The sequence below is a fragment of the Molossus molossus genome, unplaced genomic scaffold (genome assembly GCF_014108415.1).
Source record: "Molossus molossus isolate mMolMol1 unplaced genomic scaffold, mMolMol1.p scaffold_m16_p_10, whole genome shotgun sequence".
NCBI classification, from domain to species: Eukaryota; Metazoa; Chordata; class Mammalia; order Chiroptera; family Molossidae; genus Molossus; species Molossus molossus.
This window is the reverse complement of record NW_023425345.1, coordinates 25,120,064-25,138,944: the sequence shown is the minus strand read 5'-3', so window position 1 is coordinate 25,138,944 and position 18,881 is coordinate 25,120,064. Positions and strand designations below refer to the sequence as shown.

At 43.0% G+C, this 18,881-nt stretch overlaps 1 protein-coding gene across 1 annotated transcript; it reads left to right on the top strand.

Annotated features, from left to right (window-relative positions):
* The first annotated feature begins 1,403 nt into the window (after positions 1–1,403).
* MANSC1 (MANSC domain containing 1) lies at positions 1,404–17,974 on the top strand. The gene is made up of 4 exons (XM_036252059.1): positions 1,404–1,615; positions 4,598–4,920; positions 7,230–7,370; positions 16,702–17,974. Exons 2-4 carry the CDS (start codon positions 4,698–4,700, stop codon positions 17,589–17,591), a joined length of 1,254 nt encoding a protein of 417 aa, XP_036107952.1. The 5' UTR covers positions 1,404–1,615; positions 4,598–4,697; the 3' UTR covers positions 17,592–17,974.
* The last annotated feature ends 907 nt before the right edge of the window (positions 17,975–18,881 follow it).

The window sequence follows — 18,881 nt, the reverse complement described above, 5'->3', positions numbered from 1 at the left end:
TGCCGCCCCCGGGAAGGGCTCACCAAAGGAACAATGGCCTCTGACAGCACGTTTGTCCCGGAGAAAGCCCCCTCTCCAGCCCTCGCTCCAGTGCCAAACAGCTCAGTTCTTCCCTGTATGTCTCTGGCGCCCCTCGAGCTTCCTCCCCTCCAAGCTTAGAGGGAGTGAGTCCGATAAGTCCCTGCGCGGGCTTTTTAAGAGGAGCTGCCTGGGGCTCCAGCTGCCTCAGCTTCCCTGAGCCTCAGTTCCCGCTGGTTTTTCCAGCCAGAAGTTATGGGAACTTCTCATCCTGGCACTGGAACCCTGAGCGGAATGGTGTGGAATGGGGACCCCTCTGTCCTCAGGGAGGACCTTCCCAGCCGAGGTGTCCTCCTGATTTTTATCGGCCACACGTGGGTGTGGGACCAGCCCGTCTGCCTCCGTCCCTCCTACCAGTCTTGATGTGGCTGCTTCTTTAATTCTGTAGTTGTAGGACTTCTGTTCAGCTCGATTTCAGGTGGTTTTGAATGATGGTTGTTCTGTAGTTTAGTTGTAACTTTGATGTGATTGTGGGAGGACACGATACTGCATTTACCTACCCCGCCATCTTGACCGGAAGTCACACACCATTTTATTTTTAATCATTATCCATACCTATAAACAATAAATCCTACAGAATTTCCAAATGTCTTCTCTGAGGCTTGGCTTGCACATAATATTTAACTCATGAATGGACAACTCTCAGGATAAGTTAAATAGAAAAAAAATGCACAAATTGAACTCTTATCAAGAGAAAGATATTTAATTTTATCATTTACCATAATGTGAATTTTGAATCTTTATATTAAGCTTTTTTCCTTTGGAAAAAATATATTGCCAACCTCCATGCCTGAGGACCCTCCATGGCTCCAGTTATCAAAACATGTGTTCATAACTATGTCTCAGATAGAATGTACTGTAAACTTGAACGTGGAGAAACTGCACTCAGTGGTTGTCTGCGAGGACGGGGGGGGGGGGGGGGGGGGGCCGAGAACCAGACTTTCACTGTGTATACATTTTGGTTGTTTGATTTGTGTGTGTGTGTGTGTGTGTGTGTATGTATATGTATATATGTGTGTACACACACACACACACACACACACACACACACTCTGGTCCAGGGAAGCCAGCAGGTGCAGCTGCAGACCCTGAGCCAACCACAAGGGTCGCGCCCACACCCCCACACTGTGCCCTTGGCCTCGGGTGCGCGCCTGGGTGAGTGGGGCGGGGGCGCCGTGGGACTAGAGCTCTCTCCCCGGCTCAACGCGGCCACCGGGAGCTGGAGCCACCGCCAGGAGAGGCTCGTGTCTCCCGCCTGTACCCGGCGGCCCGCGCTCGCAGTTGTTGGGAAGCAGCTCCGGGTTGCAGGGCAGGAATGTGCTCCCCTCCTCTCCCATCCCCCGCAAACTTTCGGCAGCTGCAGCGGAAGCAGGAACTTGCGAACCACAAACCAGCTGGGCCAGGAGGGAGCTGCGGGAGCATCCCTGCCCTCCTCACCGAGACCGTCGCGCGGACTCGCCGCTGCTTCCCCGCGAGCGCATCGGAGCCCTGCTCGCACCGGTGGGCCCCAGGGGCTCCGGGGCCCCCTCGCCGCCAGGTAAAGGCGTCCCAGTCCTCCCCCCCGGATCGGCCCCAGGCAGCATCGCCGCCCCTCCTTGCCGGGTAGGCAGCTCCACCCGTCCAGGAGCAAGTGAGGAAGCAGGCAGAGGCGAAGGAGGGTTGGCTGACCCGGATATTTGAGGCGCTGCGGTACCCCAGAAAGGCTTCCCAGGCAGGCCAGGGGCACCTGTCATAACGCACTGGCTCCGCGTCGTCATCAGGACAGGCAGAATAGTTCAGTGAGCGACATAATTTCCTCAAAGGAAGGGAAAATTTCCCCCCTTTTTTTTCTTGTATAATTTCTGTCCGGTATTCATTATCAAAACTACTAATAGTCTAATACTCTGTAGGGTGTGTGTGTGTCTGTGTTGATAGATTAGATTATGCTGAAGATAAATGATTCCCAGTACTTGACATAGTTATATACATGTAAGCAAGCATTAAAGCTCAGGTGCTTCCTCTCCCACCCACCTGTTTCCTTTTCCCTGCATCTTTCAACAAGATTAAACTTGACTTTAGAACTTTAAGGCCTAAATAATAATGGCTAAGAAGATTAATTTACCTCATAATTGTTGAGTATATTTAACGAGATAAATATCTTCAGTACTTCTCACTGTCCAGGAGCTACAAAGATGTTGCATACTGAGAACCAGCTCCTACCCCATCCCCTTGCATAGTTCAGGTTTCCTTGCAAGAGTTTCAGGATAACATTCAACCAACCGAGCCACATCAGCCATATTGTTACATTTTAAACATTTTTTGGTATATTTTGGCTACCTGCCCTTTATCAGATATGTTTTGTAAATGTTTTCTTCCAGTCGGTAGCTTGTCTTTTTCTTAACAGTGTCTTGCATAGAGAAGTTTTTAATTTAATTTAATTTATTGGTACATGCCCCTAGCGGGAACCAAACCCGGGACTCTCTGGTCTGCAGGCCGACGCTCCAACCGCTGAGCCAAACAGGCCAGGGTGAGAAGTTTTTAATTTTAATGAAATGCAACTTATCAGTTTTTCTTTCATGGATTGCGTTTTTAGTATTGTATATAAAAACTCATTGTCTATTCTAAGTTCACAAAAATATTCTCCTATGTTATAATCTAGGAATTTGATAGTTTTACATTTTACATTTATGATCTATTTTGAATTAATTTTTGTGAAGATGGGAGATTTGTGTCCAGGTATTTTTTAAAATTTGTTTGTTTTGCATGTGGATGACCAATTATTCCAGCACCATTTTTGAGAAAGCTATCCTTTCTCCATTGAATTGCCTTTGCTCCTTTGTCAAAGATTAGTTGACTATATTTGTGGGGGTCTATTTCTGGGCTCTCTATTCTGTTGCATTGATCTATTTGTCTACTCTTTCACCCATACCACACTGTCTTGATTATTGAAATTGGGTAGTGTCAGTTCTCCAACCTGATCCTTCAGTATTGTGTTGGCTATTCTGAGCCTTTTTGCATTTCTATGTAAACTACAGAATCAGTTTGTCGAGAATCACAAAATAAGTTGCTGGGATTTTGATTGGACTTATGTTGAATCTATAGATCAAGTAGGGAATCTATAGATCAAGAGTTGGTATTAGGATTAAATAGGAGAATATATATGTAACTGAAATGTTAACTATTGATGAACATGGAATAGCTCTCCATTTATTTAGATCTTCTTTGATTTCTTTCATCAGTTTTGTAGGCTGATTTAACAAACTACTTTGATAATTATATTTCAATATAACTGACTTGCTTTGTAATCAGTCTTCTATTATTTCATTTTATGTGTTTTAAAACATGTCTCTCAGAAGAGATCCTAAATTTCACCAGACTACCAAAGGGTTCATTAATCCCCCCACCAAAAACAAAGAAACATTAATTCTGCTCTAGGCTATCATTCAGTGAATAATTTGATTTCTGGAAATGTGGGGATGAGTCGGTGAGGATAGTTTATGGTATTGCATTGCCAGGTTAACATTTATTCTTATTTTTCCTAGAAGAACCAGCTTACCAGTGGAGTTGGCATTACACATTGTATGACTTTTGTGTTTTTAGGAATGTCAAAAAGAACACTTGCCCCTAAACTTTCCTTCAGTTGAGCCATAATATTCCCCCTGCTGACTGGCTAATTCCTAGAATTAGATTATGGGGGTAACTCGCCTCTGGTTTGATACCTAAAGAGAAGGACCAACAAGAAAGTCAACCTCATGTTCCTCATCTATAAAATGAGAAAAATGGTAGCTTTTCTGAAGAGTTGGTATTAGGATTAAATAGGAGAATATATGTAAATGTTTAGCACATTGCCTACCACACAGTAGGTGATTTTATTTATTTATTTATTTATTTATTTATTTATTTAAATCTGGATTTAATGGGATTTTATTTTTTTTAAATATGTTTTTATTGATTTTTCAAAGAGAGATAGAAATATTGATGTGAGAGAGAAATATCCATCGGCTGTCTCCTGCACACCCCCCACTGGGGATTGAGCCCACAACCCAGGCGTGTGCCCCAAACCGGGATCTCTCAGTCCATGGGACAACGCTCAATCCACTGAGCCACACCGGCCAGGCCCAGTAGGTGATTTTAAAATGCTAATTGTTACTACTGAGAAAGGAAATATGCCCAAACCTGTTATCATTGCTTCACCAGTGACCAGGGAGTTTGTGTCCTCTCCCCTTCCAGTCAGAGAGGAAAGAGGAGGACAGATTCCAGCACTCAGAGGCAGGCCTGCTGTTCATACCTCTTCCTTCACAGACACATCAGCTTTTAAGCAGTGATGGGGCAGTATACGTGCTTGTGCTTATTAGTTGTTTGCCAAGTTTTTAATGAAAAGTTGTCTCAAATCTATTAAAAGTGAAATGAATAAAAATGCTTGTTTATTTTTGCCCTATGAATTGTGAATCATTTACATTGACTTAAAGGAAATGAAATGTACCTTTTCGAGATTTGCTAAAAGAAACAAAACTCACTGATGGTTTTCTTTTTGTTCTAGAGAGAAATTTCATCATCTGTGCAATCTTGTTGAAACAAACTAAGATCAGAAGGAGGGTTATCCTTGAGCTTTGAAGACTAAAACTATACCAAAATTTAAAATGTTCTTCAGGGAAGGGCGGAGCTTGACCTACACTTTTGTAATCATTTGTTTCCTGACAGTCAGGCTGTCCACCAGTCAAAATTGTCTTACCCAGAGTCTAGAAGATGTTATCATTGACATCCAGTCATCTCTTACTAAGGGAATCAGGGGCAATGAGCCCATACACACATTGACTCAAGAAGACTGCATTAATTCTTGCTGTTCAACAAAAAACATATCAGGTAAGTAATAGTCCCTTGACAACCCTTTATTCCATATGTTTTGTGACATAAGTAGCTGGTTGATATGGATCAATAGTTTATACTAGTGATTCTCAATGGAATAGAAAGGTAGGTGACAAAATCACCTGGGGATTGTTTCACAGGTGTGCTTTCCCCTCCCCTAAGCTGAGTCAAAGTTAGTGAGGAGTGTGTGTGTGTGTGTGTGTGTGTGTGTGTATTGCTCAGGTGTTTGGGTATAAAAAGGTTGAGAACCACTGGTGTTAGGTCCTAGCAGGCATCTAGGATATTGAAACAGAGATGCTATTTAAATGATTAGCTGTCATCCTCATGGATATTGCAATACAGTTTGATATTACAAAGAACATATAAACCGAGAAAGTGAGTCGAGATGAAAGAAATTCCTAACTCAGCCCGTAGGAAAATCAGCGTTTGATTTTTAAGTAGAAGCATAAAATCTCCATTTTGTCTCCCTTCCCTGGAGCTGGTGGCATAAGGTGAGTCAGGAAGCCACTGGCCACTAATTGAAGTATTTAGGATTCTAAGAGGCATGGGATGTCGTTTAGTCTGACCCATTCATATGACACTGAAGGAAACTAGGCCGCAGGTTTAAACCACGCTGCATATTTCAGGCTCCAAGCCTATTACCTGAAAAGAGAAGTATATATCTAAGTGAAACAATGGTTGATTTTCAATTGTTTATGAACCTGCCCTAATTCCCTAAAGGAAAAAAAAAGCAACAAAATTTGTGGAGGACCCGATGCTTTGCTGGAGATAAAACAATGAATAAGGTGGACAAGGCCTTGCCTTCGGATCCTGGAAATGAGAATGAACACTGGATTCTTACTTGATTTATTAGCCCCCCAAAATCCTGTTTTCTCTTAGATTGTTACTTCCTTTTCTTTCTATAATGGTTGTGATATAGGAAGGGAGGGAGGAAGGAAGGGAGGGAGGGAGGAAGGGAAGAAGGGAGGGAGGGAGGGAGGGAGGGAGGAAGGGAGGGGAAAATATCCTTCCATCACCATACATTTATTCCCTTTACCTTCTTCGGCCTCCCCATCCTTGTTCCCCTCTGGTAATAACCCTTCTGTTTTCTGTATCTCTGAGTTTTTTTTTGGGGGGGGGGCGGTCGTTTATTTTGTTTGTGGCTTTTTGTTTTATATCCTACATGTGAGTGATATCATCTGGTTCTTGTTCTTCTTCATTTACCTTATTTCATTTAGCATAATAGTCTCAAGATCCATGTTGTCAATATGTATTTTTAATAATTAGCCTATATGCCTCTTAACCTTCAGCTTGACCCAGGGCCTACTGATCTTTCAAGGGTCACAGGCCAAGATGTGAGACTGCACTAGATAGAGGTCAAAGCCCACTCTAGGCCATGATAATTAGAATAATTTCTCTTGGACATAAGAGAAGGAGAAGCCAGGAGCAAAAGTTAAGAGTGAAAAATGAGAAAGGAAGGAAAACAGAAATTAAAAAACAGCCCTGGCCAGTTTGGCTCAGCGGTTAGAGCGTTGGCCTGCGGTCCGGAGAGACCCGGGTTCGGTTCCCGCTAAGGGCATGTGCCTCGGTTGCAGTTTGTCCCTGGCCCTGGTTGGTCGTGCGGGTGGCAGCCACTCGATCTGTCCCTTTCACATCGATGTTTCTCTCTCTCTCTCTCTTCCTCTCTCTCCCTCCCACTCTTTCTGTACAAAAAATGGGAAAATGTCCTCGGGTGAAGATAAAAAAAAAAACACATTAAGGAACAGGAGAAATACTAAGAAAGAACCAAAAGAAGAACAGCACTGATAAAAATAAAAAGTAGACTTTGCATTCCACGCACTACTCAGATTCTTTGTGGAAGGAGGCATATTATGTATGATGCTGGATTTGCTGACTCCACCCAAGAAAGCCATGGTTTCATTGGTGTGTGAAATACCTTCTGGATGCAAGAGATAGATGAAATCCTTAGGGTTAGACCCATTTCTTAAGGTCCAACTCAGCTGTGAGTTGTGTAAAGATTGCAAAGTCAGTATTTCTATGTATATTTTTGTGGCTATTTTAGCAAATGGAAGGCTTATTTCTAAAGAATTAAATGTACTATTAAAAATTGGTTTTGCCAACATTACCTTAAGACAGATTTCTAAACCCAATGTCTGTAAACGTCCCTTCCAGGACTAAAGTAAGGAAAAGGAAATGATTCAGCCGTCAGCAAGCAAGTGAACAAAAGTGTTTGTGTTGGACACCAGAATAAATGCAGTTCTTCCTGCTTGCTGTACTCTTTAGAAAATCCTGTTTCAAAATAATGCTTATGAAACCTTTCATTGCAGGGGACAAAGCGTGTAACCTGATGATCTTCGACACTCGAAAAACAACTAGACAACCCAACTGCTACCTATTTTTCTGTCCCAGTGAGGAAGCCTGTCCGCTGAAACCAGCAAAGGGACTTATGAGTTACAGGATAATTAGAGGTAATAAGAACATTATTCTTTTTCGTTTGTGATTGGAAATTACTTAAGGGTATGGCTCATGTGAAAGATTTTCTACAAAATAGTCTAAGTAAAACTGCCAAAAGGCTTGGCCGGTGTGGCTCAGTGGTTGAGCATCGACCCATGCATCGGGAGGTCATTGGTTCGATTCCCAGTAGGGGCACATGACCAGGATGTGGGCCAAATCCCCAGTGGGGGGCATGCAGGAGGTGGCCAATCGATGTTCTCTCTCATCTATGTTTCTATCTCTTTCTACCTCTCCCTTCCCCTCTCTCTAAAATCAATAAAGAAAAAAAAAAACTGCAGGAAGGGGTCACAAATGTAGAGGCATACCAGAAAAATCTCATGATTTAAAATTCAGCCTTTAAACCAGACAGCTTTTTTCCAGTGAAAGATCTCTGAATGGTAGTAATTTTTGTTTTTACCCTCATAAGATAAAAGGTGCACAGATCTTTCATGAAAACACTTTGAAACACCTATTCAGAACCAGGTCAGCAGCACTGGAATAAGTGGATAGGTCTCCAGTTTTGAAAGGGTCAAGACCTTTGTGAATATACAGAATTCTATGTTTGTCATTAGGTTAGAATTATTTTATAATCACATTATCTGAAATTAAACTCATTGGATTTTGTTGTGTAGACCTGGAGAGAAGTTCATTCAAAAATATTAATTGAGTAACTACCATGTGCTAATTTCTGTGCAAGGCATTGGAAATGCAGTCTCCTTGCACATGGAACTTACCTATTTGTTCAGAATACAAAAAACAAACTAGATATAGTATTATATTAATAATATCTGGGTAGATCTTGGTGAGAATTTGACTTGTTAATTTTTCAGGATAAAATGCTTTCAGTATCAAATTTCCTTGAAAGTTTTTGTTCTTAGATCCTTGATTATTATTATTATTTTCTTTATTTAATAAATAATAAGTATTATTTAGTGTCTTCTATGTGCCAAGCACTTTTTATACCCTAGGAATACAAGGATACAACACTAGACATAGAAAACAAGGCACTCACTTCTGAAACATGTTTCAAGAGAGACAGAGACAATAACCATAATAAATAAATAACCAAGAAAATATATCACAAGCGCTATGCAAATAATTGAGCTAAGATCATGTAATAGATAATCCCTGAGTGGATCCTCTGGATTAGGTGATCAGAGGAAGCACCTGTGAAGAAGTAACCCCTACACTAAGATTGGGACAGTAAGAACCTGGATGTGAGAAGATCATGGGACGACCTTCCAGGCAGAGAAAATAGTGTGTGTCAACATCCCAGCTGGCTGACTCACAGTGAACCATATACATAAAGAGTGATATGCCAGAAGTAGCAAAGGTAGAGAGATCACGAAAAGCTTTGTAAGCCAGAGTAGGGTAGGACATTTTTTTAAATTAATTAATTTTTTATTCTCACCCAAGGACATTTTTTCCCCCATTTTTTGTTCAGATAGAGTGGAAGGAAGAGAAAGGAAGAGAGAGAGAGAGAGAAACATCGATGTGAAAGGCACACATCGAGTGGCTGCCACCCGCACAACCCAACCAGGGCCGGGGACAAACTGCAACCGAGGTACGTACCCTTAGCAGGAACCGAACCCAGGTCTCTCTGGACCGCAGGTCGACGCTCTAACCGCTGAGCCAAACCAGCCAGGGCAGACATTTTTATTTTAAATGCGTAATGGGAAGCTGTCGGAAGTTTTTAAAGAGGCGTGGACCATGGTGTTTTAAAGGTGATTTATTTTCTTTCTTTCTTTCTTTCTTTCTTTTTTTCTTTCTTTCTTCCTTCCTTCCTTCCTTCCTTCTCTTCCTTCCTTCCTTCCTTCCTTCCTTCCTTCCTTCCTCCTTCCTTCCTTCCTTCCTTCCTTCTCCTTCTCTCTCTCTCTCTCTCTCTCTCTCTCTCTCTCTCTCTTATACTCACTGGAGGACATTTTTGCACTTATCTTCAGACAGAGTGGGAGGGAGAGGAGGGGGAGAGAGAGAGAAACATCGATGTGAGAGAGACACATCGAGTGGTCACCACCCACACGACCTGAACTGGGTCGGGGACAAACTGCAACCGAGGTACATGACCTTAGCAGGAACCGAACCTGGGACTCCCTGGTCCGCGGGCCGACACTCTAACTGCTGAGCCAAACCAGCCAGCTAAAGGTGATTTCTTAAAGCTCACTGTGACTGCTGTGTTGGGAATGGACAATGACCCAGCAGTAAAAGGGGAAGTGGGAAGACTTGGTAGGAAGTGGGGGTGAGATCTACATGAAAGGCTGTGGCATGGTGGACCAGAGAGGCAGTAGAGGAGATGGAGAGAAGGAAACACAGGGTCTTTTCAGAGGTCGAAGGGACAGAACTTGCTGCTGGCGTGGATGTGGGGGACAAGGAAAGGAGAAGCATCGAAGCTGAGTCCTAGTTTTTGTCTTGAATATCTAGAAGGATGGTGGCACCATCTACTGAACTGAGGAAGATTTGAGAAGTAGCTTTAGGGTTGGGGGGAAAAGTACAACCAAGGGCTCTCTCTTGACAGTATTACGCTGCATGTGAAGTATTTTGGGGAATGATACCGCTCAGGGCACCTGGACACTGACTGCTTTGTCCCCTGCATGGGGCTGTCTGAGTTTTGTTCATGAACCAGGAAATCCAGATGTATCAAACATTTCCTTAAACAGATTATTTGTGTAAATTTTTCCTAAATAGTGATATGAGCCCAAGTATAAACAGACTGGCTCATAAGATACAAAGTTTCAGTTTTGCAAGATGAAAAAATATTCTGGAGTTGGATGATGGTGACACAACAGTGTGAATATACTCAGTGCCACTTAAAAATGGTTAAAGTGGTAAATTGTATGTATATTTTACCACAATTAAACAATTTGCTGAAAGACTATGGCAAATTTGCTAAAAGACACATCGAGTGGTCGTCACCCACACGACCCGAACAGATTAGATTTCTCAAAACACTCAAGACTGTACCTTGTGTGGGCAGTGTCTTGTCCTCCTCCTCCCCTTTTGGGGCTTCAGTGGCCAGGGTGGCTGCCCCTGACCTGTGTGGCTCCTTCACTTCTCTTGCCTGTATGCATCTAGTCTTGGCTAAAAACACAGGATGTGCAGGGTGGCATGGATATGGCTTCTAGATGTTCCTCCTTGATCACCTGGAACATTGCAGAACCTGTTAGACACCCAGGGGTGGAATCCAGCAGGAACTGGATATGCCCGTCTGAGTTTCTAAAGAGGTCGGGGCTTAAGACATGGATTGGAATGTTTGCTGTTCTCCTTCAGCAGCTCCCATCGTGTGGAAGCTGGACCATCACATTCCACCTCTATTATCTCAACCAAATTTTGGAAATCTGGCCCTGGCTGGTTTGGCTCAGCGGTTAGAGCGTCGGCCTGCGGTCCGGAGAGACCCGGGTTCGGTTCCCGCTAAGGGCACGTACTTCGGTTGCAGTTTGTCCCCGGCCCTGGTTGGTCGTGCGGGTGGCAGCCACTCGATGTGTCCCTTCACGTCAATGTTTCTCTCTCTCTCTCTCCCTCCCACTCTATCTGTACAAAAAATGGAAAAATATCCTCGGGTGAGGATTAAAAAAAAAAAAAAATTTTGGAAATCTGCAGTTTGGGACATGTTACATAACCCTCAAAAAGACATTTATAACAGTTTCAAATGCAGAGTCACTATACATGGTGGGCATGAGTAAAGATAACAAAAAAGGATTTTTCCTCTTCACATTCCACCTCTATTATCTTATTCCCTTCACCTTTTTCACCCATTCCCACAAACCCCCTCCCATCTGGCAACCAACAATGTGTTCTCTGAATCTATGAGATTGTTTCTGTTCTGCCTGTTCATTTTGTTTGTAGATTCCATTGTCAATAGATATGTGTTCATTGCCATTTTGTTTGTTCATATATTTTATCTTTTTCTTCAGAAAGACCCTTCATCATTTCATATAATAAAGGAGTTCATCACCACCAAACCGTTAACTTTTTCTTGACTGGGAAACTTTATATGGCCATCGATTCTAAATGACAGCTTTGCAGGATAGAGTAATCTTGGTTGTAGGTTCTTGCTTTCCATTACTCTAAATATTTCCTGCCACTCTCTTTTGTCCTGCAAAGTTTCTTTTGAGGAATCAGCTGACAGTCTTATGGGAACTCCCTTGTAAGTGACTAACTGCTTTTCTCTTGATGCTTTTAAGATTCTCTCTTTGCCTTGAACCTTTTGCATTTTGATGATGATGTGTCTTGGTGTGGACCTCTTGGGGTTCATCTTGTTTGGGACTCTCTGTGCTTCCTGGACTTGTATGTCTGTTTCCTTCACCAAGTTAGGGAAGTTTTCTGCCATTATTGTTTCAAATAGGTATTCGACTTCTTGTTCTCTCTCTCCTCCTTCGGAAACCCCCAGGATGCGAATGTTGGCACACTTGAAATTGTCCCGGAGGCTCCTTATACTATCCTCATTTTTTTGGATTCTGTTTTCTTTTTGCTGTTCTGATTGGGTGGTTTTTGTTTTTTGTGTTTTTTTGCTTCCTTGTGTTCCAAATCAATGGTTTGCTTCTTGGCTTTACCTACTCTACTATTGAATCTGTGTAAATTATTCTTTATTTCAGTTAGTGCCTCCTTCATCTCTGACTGTGCCTCCTTCATTTCTGACTGGTCTTTTTTAATGGTCTTGAGGCCCTCACTCAGTTCATTGAGCATCCTTATAAGCAGTATATTGAACTCAGCATCTGTTAGGTTGCTTATCTCCATTTCACTTAGTTCTTTTCCTGGAGTTTTGTTCTGTTCTTTAATTTGGGACCTGTTTCTTTGTCTCCTCATTTTGGCTGCCTCCCTGTGTTTGTTTCTTTGAATTACTTAATGAGAGGTATGGGGCTATCTGAGACCAGATGCTGCTTGTTTGAAAGAATTTAGGAAAACCTGAAGCAGGATCCAAGACAGGCCAATCCTATGGTTAAGCAACTGGCAACAGCTGAAAGTTGGGTGGGGCGGGGCCTCAGGCAATCACAAGGGCAGGGCAAACAGTATGAGCCAGGTTGCTGCAGTCCCAGATATGGTGGCTGTCTGCCGCCCCAGGGAAGGGCTCACCAAAGGAACAAAGGCCTCTGACAGCATGTTTGTCCCGGAGAAAGCCCCCTCTCCAGCCCTCGCTCCAATGCCAAACAGCTCGGTTCTTCCCTGTATGTCTCTGGTGCCCCTGGAGCTGCCTCCCCTCCAAGCTTACAGGGAATGAGTCCGATAAGTCCAAGCACGAGCCCTTTAAGAGGAGCTGCCTGGGGGCTCCAGCCGCCTCAGCCTCCCTGAACCTCAGTTCCCACTGGTTTTTCCAGCCAGAAGTTAAGGGGATTCTCTTCCTGGCACTGAAACCCTGAGCGGGCCGCCTGGTGTGGGACGGGGACCCCCAGTCCTTAGGGAAGGCCTTCCTAGCCCAGGTATCCTCCTTATTTTTATCTGCCACACGTAGGTGTGGGACTAGCCCATCTGCCTCTACCCCTCCTACCAGTCTCGATGTGGCTGCTTCTTTAATTCCGTAGTTGTAGGACTTCTGTTCAGCTTGACTTCAGGTGGTTTTGAATGATGGTTGTTCTGTAGTTTAGTTGTAACTTTGATTTGGTTGTGGGAAGGCGTGATACTGCATTTACCTACACCGCCATCTTGATCGGAAGTAAAAAATACAGATAATTTTAATCTAGTAATTCTACTCCCATAAAATCTACACTAAAGAAACAATACCTAAACAAGAAAAACTATCGATGTGAAACTGTTTACTGTAGAATTAGTCTAAGAAATGAAAAACCTAGAAACAGCATAAACGTCCAACTGCCTGATCATGTTTGGGTGTAAAGGAGGGTGCAGACACTGAAAAATAAGTTTAAGGTATAGAACTAAGCAAATTCACCTAAATTTCTGGTGAAAAACATTCAGTTGTTTTTCAATTACATGAGAAAAAATTTTAACTTAAAGGTATGCAGACATGTTAATAGTGGCTGGGACATGATGATAGAAATTATAGTTGAATTTGTTTTCATTTTCATAATACTTTGGAAATGTTGTTGCTTTTATAATGTATGTATAAAAGGGAGTGTGTGGTAAAGATTCTCTCCATTGGAAATGAAAGAAAAGGGAACTTGGGCTGTGCATAAACCTTTTAAAGGCTAGTGTAAAGGTAATGAAGTAGACTTAGGATCAAACAGTTCTTCTGGCAGCCACCAGGGGGTGTCATCAGCCCAAAGCAGATTGATTAACAGCTAGGTGCAAAGTGGCTCCAAAAAGCGGACTGTTTATATCTACAGGATGTTTACAACTTGTATGTCTAATTCTATTTATGAATCTGCTCATGTTGATGGATTGAGATTACCCATAAAAGTAAATTATCCACCTCCTGTTCAGAGTGAAATTAAATGCCTGTTTGGTGGTATGTTTCTGGATGAACTCTATTTCCTATAAATTATTGACTAATATTTACAGACTGAAAGTTTGAAAGGTGGCAGTATATGCTATTCCTCCTGTAAAACCATTGCAGCTTGGCATCATTACATTTTTTTTTCAGCTTGTAGGATATCATTTTTACCAAGGACTGGAATAAGGGAATTCTAAAGTAGAATGAATTGGGAGTAGGCCTGCTCGGCTGGTTTTCAAGTAATAGTCCCTAAGTATTTTACTTAGTGAAGTTACTTAAAAATGAAACTCAAAAGAGGGGTTGAGGGCACAGGGCTGTTTCCTAGCTCCCTCTGTGACTCATTTTCCCATGACTGAGAGAAAGCACCATGCCCCAATGGCAAACTTAAGTGGGTGAGGTCAGCGGAGCAGGTGTGCAGGATCCCTGTATGGTTCTCGGATCTTTGCCAATAGATGAATTTTATCAGGAAATGGGACCAGCACTTTCTTTGCTTTATTTATGAGCTTGCATTCTTGAGAAAGAAACAGCTGTTTTGGTCATTTTTGTCAATGGCCTTATTTAAGTCCTGAGTTCACATATATCACAGAGCACTTCCTTAGTCTTTCTTTTTAACTTTAAAATGAAATATGTTGAATGCTGCTCTTTTTTAAAAATATCTGATCCTCCCTAATATAGAGATGCTGTTTATCTCGTGGTGATGTGATGCCTGCGATTATATCACCTGCAGCAGAAATTCTTTTTCTCAGCATTGTTGGAGGAAAGAGGAATTCCAGGCACCTAAATTCTGTTTTAGAGGAAAGTACTATATCCTTGAGCAGGTGTCCACAAACTTTTTTTTTTTTAATCCTCACCTGAGGATATTTTCTCAAATATCTTCAGATAGAGTGGGGGGGGTGGGAGTGGGGAGAGAGAAACATCAATGTGAGAGAGACACATCGACTGGCTGCCTCCCGCACAACCCAACCAGGGCTGGGGACGAACTGCAACAGAGGTACATGCCCTTGGCCGGAATTGAACCTACAACTCTTTGGTCCACTGGCTGACACTCTAACCGCTGAGCCAAATTGGCCAGGGCAGGTGTCCACAAACTTTTTAGGTCAAGGGCCAAATAATAAGTGTCTTACACTTTTTAGGCTGGTATTTTAGGTTTTGTGAGTCTTATGCAATCTGTGGTATTTAATCACCTCTGTCCTTGTAGTATGAAAGCAGTGATAGACTATGTGTAAACAAATGAATGTGGCTGTGTGCTGATAAAACTTTATGGACACTAACATTTGAATTTCATTTGAATTTCATGTCATTTTCATGTGTCACAAACTTTTTTTTTTTAACCACTTAAAAATGTAGAAACCATTCTTTTTTTTATCCTCACCCAAGGACATTTTTTTTGTTTCTTTTTTTTTTTGTTCAGATAGAGTGGGAGGAAGAGAGAGAGAGAGAGAAACATGAACTTGAAAGGGACACATCGAGTGGCTGCCACCCGCACGACCAACCAGGGCTGGGGAAAAACTGCAACCGAGGTACGCGTCCTTAGCGGGAACCGAACCCGGGTCTCTCTGGACCACAGGCCAGTGCTCTAACTGCTGAGCCAAACCGGCCAGGGCTAGAAACCATTCTTACCACACAAGCCACACAACCACGAGTGACGGGCCAGATTTGGGCCATAGACCATAACTTGTGGACCCCTGTCCCAGGTAGATTAATACATGACAGTTCCATAGGACCTCTTTGAGGTATGAAGCTTAGAGAGTGGTCAAAGATATTACAAATCTGGATCTTTGTTAGGACAGAGGAGAGAGAGGTCTCGTTTAGAAACTGGCATGGAGGAGACTTGAAGAAGGAAAGAGGAAAGAGAACAAGGGAGAGTTAATAAGTAAATGCCAGGAAATTCCTTTGCTTCCTTCCTTGTGTTTTCTGTAGTTATCACCAAAGTGAAATGATTAGTTAAGTAGCAGAGTAGGTCAAATGATCATTCCCTGTCCTGTGTGAACAAACCTTTGCAGTTTGAGCTGTGGTCAGTGGTGTGTGTGACTAAGCACGATTCTAAACCTTCTCACACATGAGGAGGATCTGAGGCTGGTTCCTCTTCAGTAGGAATCAGGACTGTGTGATTTTCTGCTCTTGATGTCAGCAACATGGCCATCATGATTTCAAATATTGGTCCCATTGTCCTCAGAACCTAAGATATTGGCTCTAAAATTTTAATCTTTGAGAGTTCAAATTAAATCTCCCAGGTGGCCTCTCTCCCCTGACTGTGATGCTGAAACTTATTTATTTATTTTTTAATTGAAAAATGTCATCAGCTGCGTTGGCCTCCATGCCTTCTGAGGAGACCAGAACCTCCCGGCCTCCTCCCCCAGCCCCTTGTCATAACAAATCACCAGGACTCCGCCTCCTCTCATCATTGTCCCATGGCCTCTACATACCCTTCTTGCCTGGCCCTGCCCCCACTGTTAATCTCTCCAAGGACTGCTTGCTCCCCAGCTGTCATCACATCCCAGCTGGCACGGCCTGCAGGAGCTCTGACCTCCCACGGGAAGTTCTTCTCCCCGGCTCTGCCACAGCACCCCGCCCAGCCTTCTTCCACGGCCTTGGCCCCTACAGCGTCTCCATCTTCCTACATCTCTTGCTGCCCTTGCTGAGGTCCTCTTTGAGTCCCTCCTCTTACCTCTTCCTTTATTTGCTGATCCTCCTCCACACATTCCGCTTCTCCTCTGTCCCGACACTCTAGAAATAAACCACAGCATCTGGTAGAGAGGCCTGTCATCGGGTTCTGATTTAGCAATTTGTATTTTTCCATTTTGCACAAGTTTCAATGAAATGTCAAGTATCAGCAGTGTGGGGACTTACGGGAAAAGCTGCTACATTGTCTTTTTTAACCTACCTTATACATTTAAGTCTCCCTTTTATCTTCTTTGCATGTTCAGATTTTACATCATGGGGCAATCCTGATTTGCCAGGCCAGGCGGTCACCGCCACACCCACTCGTCGGACAGGTTATTCGAAGCCCACTGATGTCTTATGGAGAGAGACATTTTCTCGGAAGTTCGGAGCCTCGGATCACTTGGAGAAACTATTCAAGATCGATCCAGCGAGTACACGGCTCCCTGTTTATAAAGAGAAAGACCGTTCTCAGAGTTCACAGTTTTCCTCGGAACAAGAAGTAGGTCATCTGCTGCCTGAAAACGTGACGACAGTCCCCACGGCAACGGCTGCTGCTTCTCTACATTCCGGCTCTGCCACTCCGGAGCCCCGGGTTCCCTTCCCCACCAGTGCCCCCGCGACGCCGGCTGTGGCTTCGCAACCACGAGTGGCCAGCACAGCCCCGCCTGCAACGATGGTCACCTCTCGGCCTCCCACAGCCATTTCTTCACATTTGCCCCGTGCTGTGGTTGCACCTCGAGCTAACATGACTACGACAGCAGTTCCAACTGCCACGCTTCAGGCAACCGCACACTCGAAAGGCCTACCAGAAACGGTGCCCTTTAGAGAAATTTCCAACCAGACTTTGACCACAGAGAAGGCCCAAAACCCTGCTACAAGTCTTTTGCCAAATGTGGCTTCTTACACTACGAATAAAACTGCTTCCCAGGAAAATGGGAAGAGCAGTTCAGGCGGCTCCTCCCAGCACAGTGTTCCAGAAAGTCAATACGGCCTTCCATTTGAAAAGTGGCTCCTCGTTGGGACCCTGCTCTTCGGTGTTCTGTTCCTCACCATAGGCCTTGTGCTCTTGGGCAGAATGCTCTTGGAATCCCTCCGCAGGAAACGTTACTCCAGACTGGATTATTTGATCAATGGGATCTATGTTGACATCTAAGGACAAAACTAGATGTGTCTTAATTCATGTAGTTCCTAGTAGACCAAATGTAGTGAGTTTCTGCTAACTCGCTGATTTTAGGATTTTTGAAGTATTTTGAAGGCAGGCAAATGCCCCCTACCACTTTTTGTTTTGAAGGGGAGAAAGAAAACAGATTAGGTAACCTGTGTGATCTATCTCTAAAAGATTAGCTGAAAACAAAGCTCTACTTAAAGAAATTAAGTAAAATTGCCGCATAAATTTGGAAAATGACTGGCTTAAAAAAATTGGATAAGACTTCTAGGCTCCAATTTGTTAATACTTCTAGTTCCAGATAAAGTCAACTACTTATGATATTAATTCTAATAGATTTACTTTCCTTTTTATATGTATTCCAATGAAACTTATTCCAGATGTATTTCCTTCCAATTAAATATTTGAATAAATGTTTTGTTGCTCAGTAATGTTCTTGTAAGTCACATGCCCATCTGGATAACTTTCTATTGATTCCCACCAGCAAAATGACTAAATGATGAAAATATGTGTTCTAAGTTAAAATGACACCCCCTCTCCCTTTTCCCATCAATGAGTAAAGAGGTTCCTTTGGGAGAATTTTAGCAGAATATTAACCTATGTAGAGACATTGACATGTCAGGTCTAAAAAATAGCCAAATCTACTTTGGACCTATTCTAGTTAACTTTAAAATGATGATGATGATGATGATGATGATGATGATAACAAAATAGGCATTTTCTAAAATTTACTAAGTTTAGCCCTGGCCAGTTTGGCTCAGTGGTTGGAGCATTGGCCTGCGGACCAGAGAGTCCCAGGTTCGGTTCCCGCTAGGGGCACGTACCACACACACACAAAATAAAGTGTATTTTGTTGTGTTAAAGAAGTGACTTTTGCCCTGGCCAGTTTGGCTCAGTGATTAGAGTGTCAGCCTTCGGTCCAGAGAGACCCAGGTTCGGTTCCTGCTAAGGGCACATACTTCGATTGCAGTTTGTCCCTGCCCCGGTTGGGGTAATGCAGGAGGCAGCCACTCAACAGTCCCTTTCACATTGATGTTTCTCTCTCTTTCTTCCTCTCTCTCCCTCCCACTCTATCTGAACAAAACATGGAAAAAAGTCCTCTGGTAAGGATAAAAAAAAAATTTACTAAGTTTAATATGTAACCATATTATTTATAAATCCTGATCTAAACTGGACCAACACTTTTTTTTTTTTTTTTTGCTTTATTTGAATACCATTGGACATAATAGATAACACATTATTATTCAATGATTAGTGTGTTGTAACTTTCATTGATTA

Bases quoted from the DNA above. Each gene is read 5' to 3' on its own strand.
- MANSC1 (XM_036252059.1), top strand. From the start codon at position 4,698: ATGTTCTTCAGGGAAGGGCGGAGCTTGACCTACACTTTTGTAATCATT. The intron at 4,921-7,229 runs GTAAGTAATAGT...CTTTCATTGCAG, and splicing joins TTCAACAAAAAACATATCAG to GGGACAAAGCGTGTAACCTG. The intron at 7,371-16,701 runs GTAATAAGAACA...TTGCATGTTCAG, and splicing joins GAGTTACAGGATAATTAGAG to ATTTTACATCATGGGGCAAT.